We start from the raw sequence: 24,003 nt of genomic DNA, 5'->3' as shown, positions 1-24,003 counted from the left end.
TCTCACTAGAGCTCACCTCCTTGAGACATCTCAAACTTAAAGTGGTATGCTGAATTAAGCTGAGGGAGATGTAATTGAAATAGCGAAGAGTTTACTCTCCTAGGTAAGCCAATTTATATAGGTACCTCAGCATAAAATTACATTTAAATGGAAGCATTATACTTTTGTGATTGATCTTGTAAACTGTTTATTGACAACATAAAGCATGTTCTCACGTTAGTGTCTGATGTGCTGGCCAATAAAAAGTTTTGGAATTGTAAGTGTCACTAAAGGTTTTGAATGCTCAGCAGTGTTTGTTTAGAAACAGTTCTTCGATAAAATGAGACTGCTTGGGGGCTTCAATTGCTATCTAAATCTAAGCTGTAACGTAGATTCCTTTGCATATTAAACTTTATAAGGCCTTTTTTGCTCTTTCCCTAAATAAAATAGGAAGAGATTCACAAATTTTAATCTGTTACTTGCCCCATTCCTTGAGGCAATAAGCTGTGGAAGAAAAGTACTCTAAAAAGAGAATATCTTATTAGGTGACACTTAAGAGAGAGTTGTCTACTTCTTATAAAGTTGAAGTGAGAGTTACCTTTGCATTTCTAAAATGTAATACATGGAAAACTAGAATGAACACAAGGCCTTATTGTTAAATTTTAAAGCCATTAGTAGGCCAATACTTTCCCCTCTCCCTGCTTGTCTGCTTTTGTCAGCACAAAGTAAATATTGATTGTTAAAATGAAACTGAAGCATGCTGATTAGGGAACATGTGTTGGTTTGGTCCATAGGTGACAGAATTAGAATCTCTGAGAGATTTGTCATTGTTGTAGAGTGTGGACTTCCCTGGGAAATGAATATATCTTTAGGAAATAAATATTTCCTTGGCCATTTATACAAGAGCCAAAGTGAGTCCTGGAGTTAGAATCAGGAGTCTTGGGTTTTAGTTCTGGCTCTGAGCAAAGCATTTAACCTCTTGAACCCTCAATTTCCTTCTTCCGTAAAGAATAGGAGATTGAGCCAAATGATCACTAAGAATTCTTTTTCTAATCTTTGAGTTTATTGCTGCTTTCAAATACCCAAGATCAGCAGTGAGCCAAGTCAAGTTGGACATTTAAATTTGGCAGGTGGTAAACAGCAGCCATATGAGGATCCTTAAATCTATCTGTTCTACTCTTGTATAACTCTGTCAACATGAACTAGATTCTGTAATACTGTTTCTGGGCTCTGTGTGTGTGTGTGTGTGTGTGTGTGTTTAATGTGCCTGGTTTGAACTAATTCATGATAATACACACATCTGGGCTGTTCCATCTGTTTAATGTTTCTGTGCACCAACCTGATTGTGTTCACACTTCCTCCTTGGCCTGCTTCTTCCAGTTTGCTCTCTGGATTCATGGTACAGAAATGTCATCCTCTTCCGTTTCTGACTAACCTCCTTGTAATGACTGGGTTTTCTGCCATGTACCATTGTCTGGCTGCCCCTGACCTGCCCTCTCCTTTTTTGACTTGTTTTTTTTTTTTTTTTTTTACTATAACAGCTGTGATAGGTATTGCTTGCATTTATTGAGAGCTTTCCATGTGCCAGGCACATTACAAAGTGCTTTATTTCTGTTCATGTCATTTAATGCCTTGTACTGGTAAGTATTGTTATGCCCACTTTACAAATGAGGAAACTGAGGCTCAGGGAGGTGAAATAACTTGCCTAGTGTTAACAGCTAGTAACAGATCTGGAATTAAAATTTTAGTCTGCCTCCAAAGTTCATCTTCTTAAACAATATGCTGTATTGTCTGCATGATGATGATAACTACAATATGCTGAGCACCTGCTAGGTGCTGGGCAATGCATTTGCCACCTTTTGCTTCCCCATTTTACAGTAGTGGGTGGTGCTCTTGCACATGATCTGCTTTTAGGCTTATAAATGTAAGGGCCAGCTTAGAAGGAATTTGACATTCTTAGATTGGCGCATTCTTTTAATGGAAAATTTCGCTGTTTTTTTCCTTTCATCCTTTCCTATTTTAATGGTCAATGTCATAATTTTTTTTACTATTACCAGTACTAACAACTGAGTTTCGCCCAAGTGTACACTTTTTTTTTCTTACTGATGCCTTAGCATTGTCGTTTCCTATTCCTTACCTTTGCTACTTTTTTAATCAAAAGCAGATAATAGAGATAAGGTAATGGGGAAAGAGGAGCAGGTGCTAAGGAAAGGCAAAGGAAAAATCCAGATACTAGAAATCTTTCCGAAATCTCAGTTTGGAGAACAAAGTTTTAAACTAAAAGCTCAGTTTTAGGGGTAGCTGTCATTTGTTAATGGAATATTAGGGCTTTGACAAACACAGGATTTAACCTCAGTAGCCTTATTCTCATCTGATAATAGGGTAAGTAATATATTCTTCACAATGCCTGTTTATTTGTGGTGATAATTAAAGGACATAGTATAAAACTCCTTAATACAGTGCTCAGAATTGTTAGTTCCCCCTTTACCTTCAGATGTTAAATTCATCAAGCTATATATCCTTAATATTTATGTATATGACTGTATATAAATTAGTTATATCTGAATAAAAAAAAATCAGCATGCAGGCTGGCCCTTCCATTGCTGCATGTGGTTAGCTGATACTGCCTGTGTATTATATGCAGCACGTAGGGCTACTCCCTATAGTTTTGTATTCCTCAAGATCATTATTGAACTTTAGCAGAAAGAGAAATATTGCATAATACCTTAAAATATTCATTTCTAGTTTACTATTTTAGTAAGCAAAATTTTCAGAAATGTTTCTTTTTATTTTTAGAAAAGGTATATTTAATTCTAAAATATTGTTCCTAATGTTATTAATTCCCAATACACAGATCTTATTCTGCTCTGAGTATGCCACTCACAGGTACGAAATACAGTTTTAGAGCAAGCAGTGAAATGTCAGAATGGTCTGATTTTGAGATAAGCTTGTATCTAAAATGTACCTTTGAATGGACTTCTGCTCCCATCAGCTTGCTTACGCATAACCCTGATGTTTTTTGTGTGATTAAATTTACAAATTCTTTGGTAGACTCTTGAGCAGCCTCCCTTTCTTCGTGACTGTGAGTCTGGAAAGTTGTAACCCAGCTCAGTGTCAGAAAAAGTAGGTGTGGACTTTGAGGGCTGTGCCGCTCAGCAGCTAGAATGTGGTTGGCAGTCTCCTCCCCCTCCTGCACTTGAGCTCTTCACAGTGTGCACTCTGGAATGACAGGCATTCCTGTGTGAAGAGAGCCAGCGTGAAGACATATTTGTGAGAAACACCAGTGCCTTGTCCGGGATACAGGGAAACAGAAACTCCTGCGGATTAACTGACTTCCTGCCATTTCCTGATGTCTGGCGGTGACACTGAGAGAGGAGTGCATGTCCCCTCCTTACGTGGATTTATCGTTTAAGAAAAGTTCGCTTTGGTCGGGGACAATTTGTTGTTGTGAGACACATGAGACAACGTAATCATGGGGCAAGCTGACATCTCCAGACCGGTAAATCCAGATGGAGTTGGTGAGTAATAGAACGCAAAGAAACAAAATCTTGACAGAGGCAAGGCAGATCTGTAGGTGAAGTTGACTATTTTATAGGAATTTGAATATGAGGATTTTGATGTTTTTAACTTTGGGATGTTTATCACTTTGTGAAGAATAAATGAAAAATAAGTTAATTTTTCATTCAGTTATATTAATTTACCACTCATAGTTGTGTTTTACTGAATCCTTTTGGACTTTTTAAAGACAATATTGCTAGTAAACCATCTGTTAATTTCTTGCCCTTGCAGAACATAAGTGCTACAGGAACTCGTGTTTAGAAATCAATGGTGTTTTACTGCTCTTTTGCAGGACTTGGGCAGCTGATATATACGTGTGGTATAGCATTAGAATTGTTGACTTCTATAAACAGGACCTGTTTTGTTTTGTTTTGTTTTGTTGGCTGCAGCATGCGGGATCTTAGTTCCCCCGACCAGTTCCACCAGGCCCCCTGAAGTGAAGCACAGAGTCCTAACCACTGGACCACCAGGGAATTCCCGACAGGACCATTTTTGAGATTTGACTTAATTTTTTAGACTCAGTTATACATTTTCCAAATAAGTCTCAGGCTTTTTCCATTGTGCTGGTGTTTCCGTTTCTCATAAGGCAATACTTGGTATAAACATTGCTGAAGGCAGTGCTTTGCGTTTGAAGTGTTATTGTCTCAGAGATAGCTGGAGACCAGGCTGATAAGTGTAGCCAGAGTTTCAAAGCATGTAAGTGAAATGGAAGTCCACTGTCACTAAAAGACTCATTTTCCCAACCTTGCGGGGTTTTGTATAAAATGAAGATAGAAAGGTGGGAAAGATAGATTTAAGTGGATGCTCATTAAAGGCTTCCTAAATATAAACAAAGTGGGGAAAAGCCTGTGAATCATTCCTTGACATTATACTTTTTTTTTTTTTTTTAAGATTCATACCTTCTTATACCTTCTCTTTGATTTACGAAGCAGCAGAAAACATGTTCAGTCCCAGGGTGCTTTTTTTTCCCCCCAGAAATGAAAAATGTTAGTGACTTTAAAGAAAACCATAAAGTGTGGGAACACAGGTAACACGCCCAAATGTGTCTCATGATTTAATGTAATTTCATTTCTAAAGGTATGTTTTCCCCTGAGAACTTTCCAGATGAAATTCCTACAAAGTACTTTTCATATTTTATTGAAACTGAAGCACATGGATCGCAAAGTGAGTCATTCAGCCACAGATTTTTAGGACTGAAATCAGAACTTGACTTACTTTACTTTGATCACCAGGGCTGGGTCCATATCAATTCAGTAGCTCAGTTGTTTTGTTTTGTTTTTATTCCCTTAATGAAATCGTTCTCATTGGGTTGGCCGAAAAATTCATACGATGTTAATGGAAAAACCCAAATGAACTTTTTGGCCAACCCAATGGCTAGAAAAGGGTATAGAGGAAAATATAAAGGACCCTCTGGGGCCTCTACTCAGCTTGAGATGAAATTAAAAACAGAGTTATATCCCACCCCACCCCTCTCTCTATGCCTACATTCCCTTATGATGGCATTTTGCTTGTTTGCTCCCAGAGGTAACCACTCTCCTGAATTTGGTAAATTCCCTTTTGGGCCACTAAATTCTCCTGTGGTTTCTACTACAAAGGTGGTTCTCTGTTAACAAGTCAGGATGTAAATCATGCTAGGCATTTATCTATGAGATGGAAATGAAAGGTCTTTGAAAAGCAAGAAATGGGTAAGCAGGTACAGCGTACTAATGAGTGGTAATATTTATGAAGAATGCCGATTTAATATCTATATACTAGACAAAAAATTTCATCTCAACAGATAAAGTTTCAAATTTTTTCTGCCTATTAAAAAAAAGTAGGGCTCATCATTCATCAATTTTTCCTTCTACCAATAATCCTAATAAAAGTCCTGTGAAGTGGGGAGTTCCCTGGTGGCCTAGTGGTTAGGATTCTGGGCTTCCACTGCCACATCGCAGGTTCAATCCCTGGTCTGGGAACTGAGATCCCGCAAGCCGTGCAGCGCAGCCAAAAAAAAGATTTACTGAGATAAAACTTTCAAATAATACTTTGTAGTTCTCAATCAACATAAAAAGCTGTTTCTGTGTTCACTAGAATCCTTTACTATGTATCATATTAAAACAAACAGCTAAAAAAAAAAAACCAGCTGATTTAGCACATGTCCTTAAATTAGGCACAAGACCAAAGATATTTATTTATTTATTTAGCTGAGCCGGGTCTTAGTTGCGGCACACGGGATCTTTAGTTGCAGCATGCGAACCCTTAGTTGCAGCATGCATGTGGGATCAAGTTCCCTGACCAGGGATCGAACCCAGCCCCCTACATTGGGAGCATGGAGTCTTAGCCACTGGACCACCAGGGAAGTACCAAGAATTTTAGTGAATTCTACCCAACCATTTAAGCTGGAACTTTCCTTCTCTCTCTAACTTTCCATTCCCTCTCTCTAGCTCTTTTTTTATTTTCCCCATCATATACCTTCCACTCAATAATTAGCCTCTTTTTTCCCCACTTTTCCTTTGTATAAGAATATATTGCTTTAAAAGATGTCATATTGTAATACGGGAGTTCCCAATCCCCGGGCCGCATACCAATATCCCCTCATTCATATTACTGCCTGAACCATCCCCCACGCATCCCCCCATCCATGGAAAAGTTGTCTTCCACGAAACTGGTCCCTGGTGGCAAAAAGGTTGGGGACCACTGTTGTAATATTTCCTCTTTCCTTCATTCCTTTTCCATCAGTATTCAATTCATTTTACTCTGAAATTTGTTGTTATGTGTTCTCCCACATGAGAATAGGAGTGGTTTTGGGAAAGGTGCTTTAGAAATAATTTTGTTATTTGGAGGCAAAGTTAGTAAGGAGATTGCTGGATGAATAAATTTTCATGTAGCTATAGAACAATATTAACATAGAAATAAATAATAGATGGATTAATTAAAAATAAACTTCTTCATGAGACTTGAAAGAAGAACATTTGGCATTATTTGGTCACCAGAATTATCAGAGACATTTCTCATACCTATCTAGATCTAAAAATAAATGCTTCTGAGAGAGAAGGAACAGGTATACTTTCTTCATGTAATCCAGGAATCAAGAGAAAGTGTTAGGGGTCTGTCATGTACTCCTTAAAGGATTTTCTGTTGAATACCAATCAAAAATTATTATTCCCTCTTTCTGCTTCAGTAGATTTTCTGAATGGCCTATTGTCACAACAGTACTCTTTCTACTTGCAGGTTAATTTTGATAGGTTTAAAGTTTTTTTCCTTGAGAGAATATATTTTCTGGCACCTCACCTTAAAACCTTTCTCTCAACTTAGAACTTTTATCAAAAAAGTATACATATCAAATTGCCAGAGTAAAGCAGCATCACTTCTTGACGTAGTTACGGTCAAAGATCTCTTTTCCCAGAGTTGGAACCTCAGACCTAATTGTACCTGCAGGTACAGAGAGAGACCTTCTCCCTGGCTATCTTCTTGAGTGCTTTGCCCAGTTCTATTTCCCAAAGGTCAGAACTATGCAGTATTTCCAAGGGAAGTTATGGGCCTGCTCTAGACAAAGCCTGCTTTGTTCATTAGTGGCAGGTTTTGCTTTCTGTAATTTTGTTGCAGTTTTCTAAAACAGTTTTTTAAATTCAATAATAATCCTCTTTCAGAAGGCAAAAATGAGTATAAGTACAATAGTGTAAGTACCATAAATTAGTGTTCTGCATTTACAGAATTCTAATGCTGTTAAAATGATTGTATAAAAGCAAGATCTGTTTCAAGCTGGATGGGCATAAAAGATAATTAAACAGACCCATTAGATTATAAAAGTAATTGGCCACAATATACTTAAGTCAAACCATTATGCCATATACCTTAAACTTAAAAAAAAAAAGATAATTGGTACCTCTTGATAATGGAGTATGTATCTCGTTGCACAAAGCTATGTATTTTTAAGTTTTGGACAATAACTGATTATTAAAAGTTTTGGGGGTAAAATGAGAGAATTTTATACACTTTAAATCTACACATTTTTTAAGACCCGACAAGGTATAAGAAATAGGTGTGGAACTAAGACGGTCCCAGTAATTTTGTTGCTTATTACTAAGCCTAGTGAAGGGGAGTGGGTAGTGAAGGCTATCTTGAAAACTAAGTTATCTGTCAACTACAATTGCCTGTGCCTTACCTTGCCTTCCAACGTGAATGACTAATTGGTTGTAAATCAGATTCTCAAATGAACTAGGTTTACCGTCTAACCCTGTTTTATCCCTTATCTCTAGCAAGTAATGTAGGTATAACATGTATCTGTAGCAAATAGTTTATCTGAAGATGAAAAGTGCTAAGTTATTTTTTAATAATACTATACATTTATTTTAAAATCACCTCAGAAATTCACCTGGAACAACTAAACTTGAACTAAAAAACATTGAATTAAATGTTGACCAGGAAAAAACTTAGGGTTGAAGAAAGAAACTGCTAGAACTCTGCATAATATGTGAAATAAGAAACAAGCCTCTGAAATGTGAGGTGCTAGCTACAACTTGGAGGAGGGAGTAAGTAGTTTAAACACCAGGGCATAGTTTCACGGTACTTCTCAAACTGGAAACTCCCAACTGTAATTAGTTATCTTCCTCTCCTAACTCCACCCCCTCCAAAAAACACCAAGACCTCCAACTCTGTGAATTGCTTTCCTAGTGGCCTGCGGCTGCATGACTTCCTTGGAACACACAATCCTAAAACTATAGCCAGCATTCTACACCCTGTTTTCTGGCAAACAAAGGGAAACAAGGAGGGAAAAGCCACCTTGTTTTGGTTCTCATTGGAAAACAGAATGGGACCATGAGGACATTTTAAATTCCATACTGAGTTTAAATAGAAACAGTGGGGTATCCAAATGTGACTCCAAGCCTGTATTTCTTCTGTCAAATTGGAAATAGGGGCTTCCCTGGTGGCTCAGTGGTTAAGAATCAGCCTGCCAGTGCAGGGGACACGGGTTTGAGCCCTGGTCCCTGAAGATCCCACATGCCACGGAGCAAGGCCGTTCACCACAACTACTGAGCCTGCACTCTAGAGCCCGCAAGCCACAACTACTGAGCCTGCATGCCACAACTACTGAAGCCGCGTGCCTAGAGCCTGTACTCTGCAACAAGAGAAGCCACCGCAAGGAGAAGCCCGCGGACGGCAATGAAGAGTGGCCCCCGCTTGCCGCAACTAGAGAAAGCACGTGCACAGCAACAAAGACCCAGTGCAGCCAAAAATAAATTAATTAATTTTTAAAAATTGGAAATGGGAGGGAGATGGTCATAAAATCAGAATTGCTGAGAACAAATATTTGGTTGATGTGCAGGTTTGCTTATGAACAGTTTCAAATTCACCTCCCTAAGCCTTTTATTTATGAGTACAGAAACAATATTTGAGGTGTAATTGTATCATTAAGAATAAAAAAGATCGGGACTTCCCTGATGGCGCAGTGGTTGAGAGTCCGCCTGCCGATGCAGGGGACACGGGTTCGTGCCCCGGACCGGGAAGATCTCACATGCCGCAGAGTGGCTGGGCCTGTGAGCCATGGCCGCTGAGCCTGTGCGTCCGGAGCCTGTGCTCCGCAACGGGAGAGGCCACAACAGTGAGAGGCCCGCGTACCACCAAAATAAAATAAAATAAAAAAGATGGTTTCTCAATACCTGAGTATACTTTTTCTTGTATAATTTATTCATCCATCAGTTTCTCTTTCTTTCTATTGCAGTTTTCTAAGTGATGCAATTGAATTTTCTTAAAGTCAGACAAAAATTCACAGTAGGAAGCCTGAATAGTTTCAGTGGATCCAAGAATGCTACGGAGATTAGTGGCTTCAATTAGATCTAATCAGCCACTGCTCTCAAGAATTTATGCATACTTTAAAACTCTTTATTCCACAGCTGAAAAGTTTACACCTGGTGAATTTAGATTACCGTTAAATTTGGTCTCTAGCTCCTTTAGCACAAGATTGTACTCATGGTGAACAAGGGTGGTATTCTTAAAAGAATGTAGGACTAGAAACTGTTGTTTGGATGATCCAAACCTACTTACTTTAACATGTGTCACTACTCCAAGAAAATGTCCTTGAATGGTTTAATTTGCTTAATACTTCAGACTATGATTTTTATGTAGGAAATAATTCTTTTTTTTTTTTTTTTTGGCTGCATTGGGTCTTTGTTGCTGAGCGCAGGCTTTCTCTAGTTGTGGCGAGCGAGGGCTACTCTTCGTTGCAGTGCGTGGGTTTCTCGCTGCAGTGGCTTGTCTTGTTGTGGAGCACGGGCTCTAAGCACGTGGGCTTCAGTAGTTGTGGCACGTGGGCTCAGTAGCTGTGCCTCGCGGGCTCTAGAGCGCAAGCTCAGTAGTTGTGGCACACGAGCTTAGTCGCTCCGCAGCATGTGAGATCTTCCTGGACCAGGGCTCGAACCCGTGTCCCCTGCATTGGCAGGTGGATTCTTAACCACTGTGCCACCAGAGAAGCCCGGAAATAATTCATTTTTATAGGAACCTAATGTTTAGAAAGAATTGCTTTCTTTTATGTACTTATATATATGCTGGACTTTATAAACTGTTATGATTTGAAAGCTCCCACTTTCAAAGTAAATTTGTTTTTATTCCAATTATAAAAGCCATACATGTTCACTGTAAAATAAAAAAACACACACACACAAAATAAAAGAAGCTAGAAGAAGCACAGATATCCTGTAGTCCTATCATCAAATTATATTTACATTTTCATTTAGTTCTTTGCATTCTCCTTTTTTTTTTTGAATTTTTGAATTTTATTTTTTTTTATACAGAAGGTTCTTATTAGTTATCTATTTTATACATATTAGTGTATATATGTCAATTCCGATTTCCCAATTCATCCCACCACCAACACTGCTCCCCCCTGCCCGCCACTTTACCCCCTTGGTGTCCATACGTTTGTTCTCTACAGCTGTATCTCTTTTTTTGCCCTGGAAACCGGTTCAACTGTACCATTTTTCTAGGTTCCACACATATATGCGTTAATATATGATATTTGTTTTTCTGACTTACTTTACTCTATATGACAGTCTCTAGATCCATCCACGTCTCTACAAATGCCCCAGTTTCGTCCCTGTCTGAGTAATATTCCATTGTATATATGTACCACATCTTCTTTATCCATTCATCTGTCGATGGGCATTTAGGTTGCTTCCATGACTTGGCTGTTGTAAATAGTGCTGCAGTGAACATTGGAGTGCATGTGTCTTTTTGAATTATGGTTTTCTCAGGGTATATGCCCAGTAGTGGGATTGCTGGGTCATAAGGTAATTCTATTTTTAGTTTTTTAAGGAACTTCCATACTGTTCTCCATAGTGGCTGTATCAATTTACATTCCCACCAACAGTGCAAGAGGGTTCCCTTTTCTCCACACCCTCTCCAGCAGTTATTGTTTCTAGATTTTCTTATGATGCCCATTCTAACTGGTGTGAGGTGATACCTCATTGTAGTTTTGATTTGCAGTTCTCTAATAATTAGTGATGTTGAGCAGCTTTTCATGTGCTTCTTGGCCATCTGTATGTCATCTTTGGAGAAATGTCTATTTAGGTCTGCTCATTTTTCGATTGGGTTGTTTGTTTTGTTAATATCGAGCTGCATGAGCTGTTTATATATTTTGGAGATTAATCCTTTGTCCGTTGATTCGTTTGCAAATATTTTCTCCCATTCTGAGGGTTGTCTTTTCGTCTTGTTTGTAGTTTCCTTTGCTTTGCAAAAGATTTTAAGTTTCATTAGGTCCCATTTGTTTATTTTTGTTTCTATTTCCATAACTCTAGGAGGTGGATCAAAAAAGATCTTGCTGTGACTTATGTCAAAAAGTGTTCTTCCTATGTTTTCCTGTAAGAGTTTTATAATGTCCAGTCTTACGTTTAGTTCTCTAACCCATTTTGAGCTTATTTTTGTGTATGGTGTTAAGGAGTGTTCTAATATCATTCTTTTACATGTAGCTGTCCAGTTTTCCCAGCGCCACTTATTGAAGAGATTGTCTTCTCTCCATTGTATATCCTTGCCTCCTTTGTCGTAGATTAGTTGACCATAGGTGCATGGGTTTATCTCTGGGCTTTCTGTCCTGTTCCATTGATGTATATTTCTGTTTTTGTGCCAGTACCATATTGTCTTGATTATTGTAGCTTTGTAGTATAGTCTGAAGTCAGGGAGTCTGATTCCTCCAGCTCCGTTTTTTTCCCTCAAGGCTGCTTGGGCTATTGGGGGTCTTTTGTGTCTCCATACAGATTTTAAGATTTTTTGTTCTAGTTCTGTAAAACATGCCACTGGTAATTTGATAGGGATTGCATTGAATCTGTAGATTGCTTTGGGTAGTATAGTCATTTTCACAATATTGATTCTTCCAATCCAAGAACATGGTATATCTCTCCATCTGTTTGTGTCATCTTTTTTTTTTTTTTTTTTTTTTTTGCGGTACGCGGGCCTCTCACTGTTGTGGCCTCTCCCATTGCAGAGCACAGGCTCCAGACGCGCAGGCTCAGTGGCCATGGCTCATGGGCCCAGCCGCTCTGCAGCATGTGGGATCCTCCCAGACCGGGACACAAACCCATGTCCCCTGCATCAGCAGGTGGACTCTCAACCACTGCGCCACCAGGGAAGCCCCTGTTTATGTCATCTTCGATTTCTTTCATCAGTGTCTTATAGTTTTCTGAGTGCAGGTCTTTTACCTCCTTAGGTAGGTTTATTCCTAGATATTTTATTCTTTTTGTTGCAGTGGTGAATGGGATTGTTTCCTTAATTTCTCTTTCTGATCTTTCGTTGTTAGTGTATAGGAATGCAAGAAATTTCTGTGCATTAATTTTGTATCCTGCAACTTTACCAAATTCATTGATTAGCTCTAGTAGCTTTCTGGTGGCATCTTTAGGATTCTCTATGTATAGTATCATGTCATCTGCAAACAGTGACAGTTTGACTTCTTCTTTTCCAATTTGTATTCCTTTTATTTCTTTTTCTTCTCTGATTGCTGTGGCTAGGACTTCTGAAGCTGTGTTGAATAATAGTGACGAGAGTGGACACCCTTGTCTTGTTCCTGGTCTTAGAGGAAATGCTTTCAGTTTTTCACCGTGGCGAATGATGTTTGCTGTGGGTATGTCATATATGGCCTTTATTATGTTGAGGTAGGTTCCCTCTGTGCCCACTCTCTGGAGAGTTCTTATCATAAATGGGTGTTGAATTTTGTCAAAAACTTTTTCTGCATCTATTGAGATGATCATATGTTATTTCTTCTTCAATTTGTTAATATGGTATATCACATTGATTGATTTGAGTATATTGAAGAATCCTTGCATCCCTGGGATAAATCCCACTTGATCATGGTGTATGATCCTTTTAATGTGTTTTTGGATTCTGTTTTCTAGTATTTTGTTGAGGATTTTTGCATCTATATTCATCAGTGATATTGGTCTGTAATTTTCTTTTTTTGTAGTATCTTTGTCTGGTTTTGGTATCAGGGTGATGGTGGCCTCATAGAATGAATTTGGGAGTGTTCTTTCCTCTGCAATTTTTTAGAAGACTTTGAGAAGAATGGGTGTTAACTCTTCTCTAAATGTTTGATAGAATTCAGCTGTGAAGCCATCGGTCCTGGACTTTTGTTTGTTGGAAGATTTTTAATCACAGTTTCAATTTCATTACTTGTGATTGGTCTGTTCATATTTTCTATTTCTTCCTTGGATCAGTCTTGGAAGGTTATACCTTTCTAAGAATTTGTCCATTTCTTCCAGGTTGTCCGTTTTATTGGCATAGATCTGCTTGTAGTAGTCTCTTAGGATGCTTTGTATTTCTGAAGTGTCCCTCGTAACTTCTCCTTTTTCATTTCTAATTTTATTGATTTGAGTCCTCTCCTGTTTTTCTTGTTGAGTCTGGCTAAAGGTTTATCAATTTTGTTTATCTTCTCAACGAACCAGCTTTTAGTTTTATTCACTTTGCTATATTGTTTTCTTTGCTTCTATTTCATTTATTTCTGCTCTGATCTTTATGATTTCTTTCCTTCTCCTAACTTTGGGTTTTGTTTGTTCTTCTATCTCTAGTTCCTTTAGGTGTAAGGTTAGATTGTTTATTTGAGAGTTGTCTTGTTTCTTGAGGTAGGCTTGTATTGCTATAAACTTCCCTCTTAGAACTGCTTTTGCTGCATCCCATTGGTTTTGGATCGTCGTGTTTTTGTTGTAATTTGTCTCTAGATATTTTTTGATTTCTTCAGTGATCTCTTGGTTATCTAGTAACATATTGTTTAGCCTCCATGTGTTTACGTTTTTCTCCCTGTAATTGATTTCTGGTCTCATAGCATTGTGGTCAGAAAAGATGCTTGATATGATTTCAGTTTTCTTAAATTTACCAAGACTTGATTTGTGACCCAAGATGTGCTCTGTCCTGGAGAATATTCTGTGTGCACTTGAGAAGAAAATGTAATCTGCTGTTTTTGGATGGAATGTCCTATAAATATCAATTAAATCTATCTGGTCTATGGTGTCATTTAAAACTTGTGTTTCCTTATTAATTTTCTGTCGGATGATCTGTCCATTGGTGTAAGTGAAGTGTTAAAGTCCCCCACTATTATTGTGTTACTGTCGTTTTCTTCATTTCTAGCTGTTAGCAGTTGCCTTGTGTATTGAGGTGCTCCTATGTTGGGTGCATATATATTTATAATTATCATATCTTCTTCTTGGATTGATCCCATGATCATTATGTTGTGTCCTTCCTTGTCTCCTGTAACATTCTTTATTTTAGAGTCTATTTTATCTGATATGAGTATTGTTACTCCAGCTTTCTTTTGATTTCCATTTGCATGGAATATCTTTTTCATCCCCTCACTTTCAGTCTGAATGTGTCCCAAGGTCTGAAGTGCGTCTCTTGTAGACAGCATATAGATGGGTCTTGTTTTTGTATCCATTCAGCGAGCCTGTGTCTTTTGGTTGGAGCATTTAGTCCATTCACGTTTAAGGTAATTATCAATATGTATGTTCCTATTACCATTTTCTTAATGTTATGGGTTTCTTTTTGTAGGTCCTTTTCTTCTCTTGTGTTTCCCACTTAGAGAAGTTCCTTTAGCATTTGTTGTAGAGCTGGTTTGGTGGTGCTGAATTCTCTTAGCTTTTGCTTGTCTGTAAAACTTTTGATTTCTCTGTCGATTCTGAATGAGATCCTTGCTGGGTAGAGTAATCTTGGTTGTAGGTTCTTAACTTTCATTGCCTTAAATATATCATATCACTCTCTTCTGGCTTATAGAGTTTCTGCTGAGAAATCAGCTGTTAACCTTATGGGAGTTCCCTTGTATGTTGTCATTTTTCCCTTGCTGCTTTTAATAATTTTTCTTTGGCTTTAATTTTTGTCAATTTGATTACTATGTGTCTTGGCATGTTTCTCCTTGGGTTTAACGTGCCTGGGACTCTCTGCGCTTCCTGGACTTGGGTGGCTATTTCCTTTCCCATTTTAGGGAAATTTTCAGCCATAATCTCTTCACATATTTTCTCGGGTCCTTTCTCTCATCTCCTTCTGGGACACCTATAATGCGAATGTTGTTATGTTTAATATTGTCCCAGAGGTCTCTTATCTCTTAGGCTGTCTTCATTTCTTTTCATTCTTTTTTCTTTATTCTGTTCCACAGCAGTGAACTCCACCATTCTGTCTTCCAGGTCACTTATTCTTCTGCCTCAGTTATTCTGCTATTGATTCCTTCTGGTGTATTTTTCATTTCAGTTATTGTATTGTTCATCTCTGTTTGTTTGTTCTTTAATTCTTCTAGGTCTTTGTTAAACATTTCTTGCATCTTCTTGATCTTTGCCTCCATTCTTTATCCGAGGTCCTGGATCATCTTCACTATCATTATTCTGAATTCTTTTTCTGGAAAGTTGCCTATCTCCACTTCATTTAGTTGTTTTTCTGGGGTTTTATGTTGTTTCGTCATCTGGTACAAAGTCTTCTGCCTTTTCATTTTGTCTAACTTTCTGTGAATATCCCATTCTCCTTTTTAATGTATATTATAGTTTAGGTAATGCAGTGCATGTAACTTCCTACTGTATTTTTTTTTTTTTTTTTTTTTTTTTGCATTACGCGGGCCTCTCACTGTTGTGGCCTCTCCCATTGCGGAGCACAGGCTCCGGACGCACAGGCTCAGCGGCCATGGCTCACGGGCCCAGCCGCTCCGCGGCATGTGGGATCTTCCCAGACCGGGGCACGAACCCGTGTCCCCTGCATCGGCAGGTGCACTCTCAACCACTGCGCCACCAGGGAAGCCCCCTACTCTATTTTTAACCTGTATTTGAAAAAATATGTTCATGGCCCTGGCCCCTATTCTAGTTCTAAATAATACCTAGTTAGGGACTTCCCTGGTGACCAGTGTTTAAGAATCTTCATTCTAATGCAAGGGACATGGGTTCAGTCCCTGGTTGGGGAACAAAGAGCCCACATGCCACAGGGCAACTAAGCCCGCACGCTGTAGAGCCCCCATGCCACAACTAGAGATAGCCCCCGCGCCGCAACAAAAGATCTCACATGCCGCAGCAAAGATCCCACGTGCCACAACTAAGACCCAACGTAGCCATATGAATAAATAAATAAATGTTTTTTAAAAAAATAATAGGGACTTCCCTGGCGGTCCAGTGGTTGAGACTTTGCCTTTCAATGCATGGGGTACGTGTCCCATCCCTGGTCAGGGAGCTAAGATCCCACATGCCTCATGGCCAAAAAATGAAAACATAAAACAGAAGCCATATTGTAACAAATTCAATAAAGACTTCAAAAATGGTCCACATCAAAAAATAAATAAATAGAGACTTCCCTGGTGGTGCAGTGGTTAAGAATCCGCCTGCCAATGCAGGGGATACGGGTTCAATCCCTGGTCCGGGAAGATCTCACATGCCACGGAGCAACTAAGCCCGTGTGCCACAGCTACTGAAGTGACCTGCATGCTGCAACTACTGAGCCCACATGCTGCAACAACTGAAGCCCAAGTGCTTAGAGCCCATGCTCCACAACAAGAGAAGCCACCACAATGAGAAGCCCATGCACCGCAACGAAGAGTAGCCCCCACTTGCTGTAACTAGAGAAAGCCCGCACATAGCAACGAAGACCCAACGCAGCCAAAAATAAAGAAGGGAAGAAGGGAAGAAAGGAAGGAAGGAAGGGAGAGAGGGAGAGAGGCAGGAAGGAAGGATGGAAGGAAGGGAGGGAGGGAGGGAGGGAGAAAGAGAGAATTAGGTTACGTGCAGAGAATGTCTGCCTGTCTCTTTTAACATGCAAAAGTTTTCCAGATAGTAATCTGGAATTGCATTTAACAAGCTGACTAATCATAAGAATTGCCTGAGAAATTTTTTAAAAACAGATTTTTAGGTCCCAGCTCCTGGAGATTCTGTGTTTTGAAAAGGCAACTGGGCTGATTCCAAGTATTTGGAACAGATTTGGGTGTCACGGAAATAATGTTCTGTTTGTCATGAAAGTGAGGAGGGGAGAAGGGGAAGGAAAGGAGAATGTGAGAATATAAGAATATGAATGAATGAATTTGGGATGATAACTGGGTCAGGACTTGGTGTGGCTGAACCTCACTGCCTGATGCAAGAGGCATACCAGTTTCTAAAAGCTTTATGGACATGAAGATTAAACACATTTTCATAAAGCGTCAAAGAAAAAAAGTACTGCTCTCTTTGCTTTTTGTTTTCAGTGCCTTGATGGCAGATGCATTCATTTTTATCGTAAGCTGTTGGTATTTTCCACACACACTGTGACTTAATAGAAACTGAACTTATTTTGAGTTCGTATGCTAGCAGGCGTAAATATGTTTGAAAGGATATCATGATTTTCTTGTTTTGAATGTATAAGAGAAAGGACAGATAAATTTGTTGTTCAATATAATGAAGAACTAAAAGGGTTGAACTAAATCCTACTTTAGAAGGTCATTAGATATCCAAGAAGATAGTGGAAGCAGGCTAGATTGGATATATTTCATTTTAGGACTTTACAGACAGGAACTTTTCTGTGAATATGTTACCACCTAACATTCCTAAAGTTTTTGGCTATTTTTCTTTGTAAAAGCGTCACATAGCGCTAATAACCTTTACTTTCATACTGTTAGTTTGGGGTTTTGTTTGTTTTGGTTTGGGTTTTGTTTTTTTATATCATCTTCCCTATTACTTTTAACCAAACAGGCTTTTTCCTGTGTGTCTTTTGGAACTCAGTGAATTTCACTCAGTGGGTGGGTTAGCAAGAGATTTAAAGTTTCAGTCCTTCCTTGTCTCTGTAAGGAAGGCTACTCTTTGAGAATGAACAACTTATGATACTTATCTCCATTTCTGAAAGTGTTATCATTAACATATGTTAAATATCAATGTTATGATATCATGAATGCTCTGAAATGTGTCCAGGTCTCATTGACATTCCACAATTGGTAGAATACTGTCTTAGTTAAAGCACTCACTCTTAAAAACAGTACCATGTGTTCACCCTAGTGCCACTCTTGGTGGTCCATCCTGGGGTACCATTGAGGGGAAATTGTTAGGATAGGAGTTATTCTACGTCTCTAGCAACTAAACTTTAAAAAATATGATCCAATGTTATAACCATGTTCTATTGCATTTCATGTAAAGAATTAAAGTAGTTGAGACCCAAGATGCCCTCAAGTAAAGAAAAGAGTCACTGTCCTCTGTCATCTTCATCTGTTGCACTTCAGGAAACAGACCCCTGTTTTGCCTATGTCATCTTAGGCATAGCAAAGTAATGCATCAGCAGCCATTGCTGCAGTCGCTCTGATAATTACTGTTGTGTAAATCTTACCTTTATCAATGGACTTCCCTAGACTCAGCATCTATGAACTGAAAAAAGATTGAATTTTTCAAGTGTTTCTTTAAAAAAAATTAATGCTTGTTGGTTGTGTATTTTCTCTTATGAAAAAATATCGAATTAAGAGGGTTTTTTTAAGAGTATATATTATGCCCCTTTGTCCCCCCCACCTCCAAATGCATTACTTGCTTCAAATGTGAAATTGTTTACAATAAACATGTTAACTTATTACATGTGATTATACAGTATGTGGTCCTTGATGTATTTCTATAAAGTAAAGGTCCCAATTTAATTCCAGGATTGTTATTCCACATGACTCTTTTTTTTCTTCTCCTCTAGACTTCTCCAAAGAACGCTGGGACAGTAGGTGGAGTGCAAAGTTGTATTGTGTTGCCTTCCTGCTTTTTTTGTTGCCTTCCTGCTTTTTTTTATTATTCTTGGCCCAGTCTTGGCTGCTCCTTTCTCTGCCACTAAAGCTCACTCACTAAACCCTGCATGTGTGGTCATTATGAGGGACTCATGGCCTTTCATTTCGATCCTGCACATTTATCATGTCAGTTATGTTTCTTGTCAAATCTTTAGAATCAGGATTGTCCCTAAAGCAATATTGTAATAAGCAAACTGAAATCTCATCTCTACTTTCAAAAAAGTTTTCCTTTATTTTGAAGCACTAATACCCCTGCCTCACCCCGCCCCCCAAGCCCCTTCCAATACTCCAAAACTACCTAAGGTCTTTTTTGCAAAGGGAGAAAATAATTTGATAACATATACAAGTAAGGTGTTAATACTTAAGTGTTACCCCCCTCCCTGAACTATTTATATCCTGAAAAAGGAGGGCAAGGGAGGGCAGTGTTTAACAGAGAATAATGACTCACTCACTGATGGTAGAATTCTCTGCTTCAATGACACAAGAGATAGTGGTGTTAGCTGAGACAGGCCTTCCCCCATGCCAAGAGGATGAGCATAGCAACAGCAATAGCCTACATTGGGGCAAGATCTCATGCACATTGGGAAGATATCCACATTTGTGCGTGTGTGTGCCTTTAAGAGACTTGAGCTGGTTATGATCATCTCATTGAATTTTTGTCCTAAAATGATGTCAGCTCCGTTTGGTTCCTTTTCCTCCTTAGTAATTTATCTGTTATGGATTTTGATGTTTGGTGTCCATGTGATGTCAAGGAGTCTGTCTGCATGATTATTTTATCATTGCTCTGATCCTTTCCAACTACCACAGGAAGAGAGGGGAAGGGACGTTTTCAAGATTGTGCTGAAATAATAAATTGGCTGTTCTCTTCCCTTTCTCCCTCTCACCATGCAACAGAAGAAGCAGGTCAGCCCACTGCAGACCCAGGCATGGTCATGGACAGTGTGGAAGCAGGAGACACAACACCTCCTACCAAAAGGAAGAGCAAGTTCTCAGGGTTTGGCAAGATCTTCAAGCCCTGGAAATGGCGGAAAAAAAAAAGCGATAAATTCAAAGAGACATCAGAAGGTGAGATGTTAAGATTTAAATATATGTTCTGAGTTAGAGAATTCCCCATTGAAGGTACCTAACTTTTTCATTCTCTTCCCAAGTTTCTATAACCCCCTGTTTGAAAAGGGAATTGAATCTTTTAATTAAAAAAACACGTGGTCACTCACTAAGCCATATATGCTATATCCTCATTCCTAGGTTGGTATTTTGATAGGGTTCATGTTTATCAATTGAGTGGTGAATGGAGCTCCTGAACTACAGCAGATATAAGATGCTTCTTTTTTTCTATTCTGGCCACTTCCTCCCAGGAGAAGTTCATCCATAAGTATCTTACTATTGCGATTTCCATTAAAAAAGGAGGGAATTCTCTGGCGGTCCAGTGGGTTAGGACTCCTCGCTCTCATTGCCAAGGGCCCGGGTGGCGGGCCAAAAATTTAAAAAAAGGAAAAGCTAAACTTATGAAAGGATAATTCTTTTTGGAAATGATATTTTCCCAATAGTACAGGTTGTGAATGAAATTAAGTTTTTAAATTCAAAGTTAGTTTTTGTGTTCTTTTCTTTCCTAAGAATAGAAAATTGAATCACTTTATTCTTTTACCTAAGGAGGTGAATTTTATCTGCCACATTTCTGAGTGTTTTTTTCCAATTTAATGTTAGTTTTAGAGCGAAAAATATCTATGCGAAAACCGAGAGAAGAGCTGGTTAAAAGAGGGGTTCTGTTGGAAGACGCTGAGCAGGGTGAGTTTGCAAATAGCATATGCCTGTCTCTGTACACTTGGTCTTTGGTTCTGCTAAGTATTTGAATTTTCTTTCTTTATTATTGCTGTTGTTGAGAGGGAAGGGGACTTAAAAAAACTGTTCATGCATCTAGAATATATATTTTTCTAACTTCTGTTAGAAAAGAAAAAGGCAATGCGGTAGAAAAGTCTGCAAAAGCACTGAACAGACAGTTCACTGAAGAGTACATACAAATGCCCAATAAACAAAAAGGTGGGTTTTTTACTTCATTAGTAATTAAGGGATACAAATTAAAACCAAAGTAAAATAGCTCTACGTATAAACTTAGAAAACCTAAAATTAATCAGATGACCAACAACAAGAGTTGATGAGGGTATGAAATAAGTGGAATTCACATACACCTATTGATGCAAGTGTTAAAGTGGAAGAATCACCTTGAAAAACAGTTTAGCATAATCTATGAAAGCTGGAGATATGTAAACCTATGTGCAGTCTTTGGTATATACGCAACAAAAATATGTATACGTGTGTATCAGGAGATACGTATAAATATGCTCATAGCAGCAATATTTATTAACAGTAGAGCAAAATTGGAAACAACCCAAATGTCCATCAATAGTAAAATATATACATAATTTGTGACACATTGATAAAATGAAATATTATATAGCAATGCAAACAAACTATACCTACATGCTTTAATATGAATGTCATAAGTAATACTGAGCAATTGAAGTCAGTGATGAAAGAATATATATTGTATCATTTCTGTAAGTGTGAAGAAAAAACAGTGTTAGGAAAAAAAAAAAGAGTTTAGTGAGCTGTATTAAGGAGAAAACTGGCCACCTCACAAAGAAAGGCCTAATGGCAGCAATGACTCTTACAAGATAGGAAATAATTAAAAGTTAAATGTGAGTTGAGACTGAACTGAGGAATAAAAAGTTCTTCTTGCCCTTTTACTAATTTTTACTTACAAATTCACTCCAAACATGCTTTTAAAAGATACTTTCTCCCAGTAAATGATCTAAAAAAGTGATTGTATAGAAAAGTGGGTTGATTCTCCTGATTATCAAAAGAAAATGGAAACTAACTTTTTGGACTAAAGCTCAGGGGGTTTTAATGAATGAACTGTTGAAATAAATGCCTTCAAAACAGAAAAAAAAAGAAAAAGGAAAAACTGTTTGGAGATGCATGCTTATGTGGTTAAACTATAATAACACAAAGCAAGGATTATCATAAGAGTTAGGAGAGTGATTGATTGCTTTGTGGGGGAAGGAAAGGATGTTACTAGGGAGAGAGAGAGGCTTCAGAGAGCTCTGAAAACATTTTATTTCCTAATGTCCATGATGATCACGCAAGGTTTTCCTTGTAATATGTCTTTGAAATTTACATTTCTATTTTGTACATTTTTCTCTACTGGCATTAAACTTGACAATGAAAAATACTAAATAATGATAAGATATTTCTATGGAATTCAGTGGCATACCATCTATATTTGATTTATTTTAAGAAGGCATTTTTTGTATAATTTTTAAAGATTACTTTCCATTTACAGTTATTACAAAATATTGGCTATATTCCCCGTGTTGTACAATACATCCTTGAGCCTGTCTTACACTCAGTAGTTTGTACCTCCCACTTCCCCACCCCTTTATTGCATATAATTGGGCATATATTTTTTGTGGGAATGAAAATATCTAATGAAGAAAAAAATATTAAAACATAAATGAGAATAATTGATTTTTTTGTTTAAGGAATCTCAGCTTAGGGGGTAAACATAAGGGGTAAACCCCTTCCAATAATTGCTGCCTAATTTTCTGTATTAAAGTCCATTTTCTTGCTGAGGAATAAAAAAAGCTTCCTTTACCCTTCCTTCCAAGTACCTACCTTATCTGGTTGTGGTCTTTAACTCTGGAATTGCAGTTGAGTGGTTGGTGAAGGATCCTTGGGACAACCATTCTCTGTCTCTTTGTACATCCTCAGCTTTGTGCCAGCTGCAGTACTGTGTCATTTCCTTTTTATTTTTTAAATACCAAATTTGTCTCCAGGCCCATATTGCTGCCCTAATATTTCTTGTTTGTCTGTCATAAAGATCATGTTTTGGTATTTCAACACTCACTGCTGGTTTAATAATGTCAGGACTTTCTCTAATGTATGACTTTTATGAAGCAGCTTATCAGAAGAGTAAGGCTGTAGTACATTGGTTGCATTTCATTTCTCTTCATTAGAATTACTTAGCATGAGACAAAATATGAAAGCCACGTTTTTGTTTGTTTGTTTTTTGTGGTATGCGGGCCTCTCACTGTTGTGGCCTCTCCCGTTGCGGAGCACAGGCTCCGGACACGCAGGCTCAGCGGCCACGGCTCATGGGCCCAGCCTCTCCGCGGCATGTGGGATCTTCCCAGACTGGGGCACGAACCCGTGTCCCCTGCATTGGCAGGCGGACTCTCAACCACTGCGCCACCAGGGAAGCCCTGAAAGCCAAATTTTAAAAATATATCCTTTGGTTGGTGGAAGAAAGGAACCAAACCGAAGAAATACTATACTCTTTAGGTTTTGAACCATTTGAATATATTGCTTGTTTGCAAAATTTAATTAAATTATGTATTTATTGTCTCAACTATATAAAAGCTTAAGTAGAAAAAACAAGCTTGAAGGAAAAATACTAAAATATTATTAGCATTGGTTATTTCTGGATGTTGGAATAGGAATGTAGGGGATTTTTTTTTCTTTCTATTTTTCTAAATTTTCTAAATTTTCATGAGTGTATTTGTTTTTTTACAGTAGGACACAAAAACTTCTAGGTATTTAGGTGGGTAACTACAGTTATAATGCCTCTGTTGCAACGTCTTTGGCCATTGTTTTTTGATAATAGCCGTTCCTCACCCTATGCCCTTTCCTACCTCTCACCTTTCTTGCTCACTCACCAAACCCCATACATTACTTCTTTCTTGTTTTTCACCTTCATTCAGTCTTTTTTGCCATATGCTTCCTATTGGCTCTTGATCCAAGTTGTTTACAGCTTAGAAGCAAGCTCAGAGGTCCAATTGCTAAGTGAATTGTAGCCATTGGACAAGATGTCCCTCTGCCAACCAGAGAACTGACCTAAACTGTACCCTGTAAGAAGAAACTAAGAGGACTTCCCTGGCGGCACAGTGGTTGAGAATCCACCTACCAATGCAGGGGACATGGTTTCGATCCCTGGCCCGGAAAGATCCTACATGCTGCGGAGCCCCTAAGCCCTTGAGCCACAACTACTGAGCCTGCACTCTAGAGCCCGCAAGCCAAGAGTACTGAGCCTGCGTGCCACAACTACTGAAGCCCGCACGCCTAGAGCCCATGCTCCACAACAAGAGAAGCCACCGCAATGAGAAGCCCACGCGCCGCAACGAAGAGTAGCGCCCGCTAGCCGCAACTAGAGAAAGCCCGCGTGCAGCAACAAAGACCCAACACAGCCAAAAATAAATAAATAAATAATTTTTTAA

At 38.5% G+C, this 24,003-nt stretch overlaps 1 protein-coding gene across 9 annotated transcripts in view; it reads left to right on the top strand.

Moving 5' to 3' along the window:
• PHACTR4 (phosphatase and actin regulator 4) overlaps nt 1–24,003 on the top strand; it is a 116,968-nt gene that overhangs the window by 67,003 nt on the left and 25,962 nt on the right. For 3 of the 9 annotated variants that reach the window (XM_030872399.3, XM_060309063.2, XM_060309060.2), the window contains exons 3-5: nt 18,646–18,669; nt 19,628–19,798; nt 20,438–20,518. In XM_030872399.3, coding sequence (XP_030728259.2) covers nt 18,646–18,669; nt 19,628–19,798; nt 20,438–20,518 — 276 coding nt within the window. Of the gene's footprint in view, nt 1–3,210; nt 3,498–18,645; nt 18,674–19,627; nt 19,799–20,437; nt 20,519–24,003 lie in introns of all 9 variants that reach the window. The other 6 variants (XM_030872457.3, XM_070045658.1, XM_060309078.2 and 3 more) reach the window with 3 other exon arrangements.

Source organism: Globicephala melas, chromosome 1 (assembly GCF_963455315.2).
Source record: "Globicephala melas chromosome 1, mGloMel1.2, whole genome shotgun sequence".
Classification (NCBI taxonomy): Eukaryota; Metazoa; Chordata; class Mammalia; order Artiodactyla; family Delphinidae; genus Globicephala; species Globicephala melas.
The sequence above is the reverse complement of the archived record's forward strand: the minus strand, read 5'-3'. Positions and strand labels throughout refer to the sequence as shown.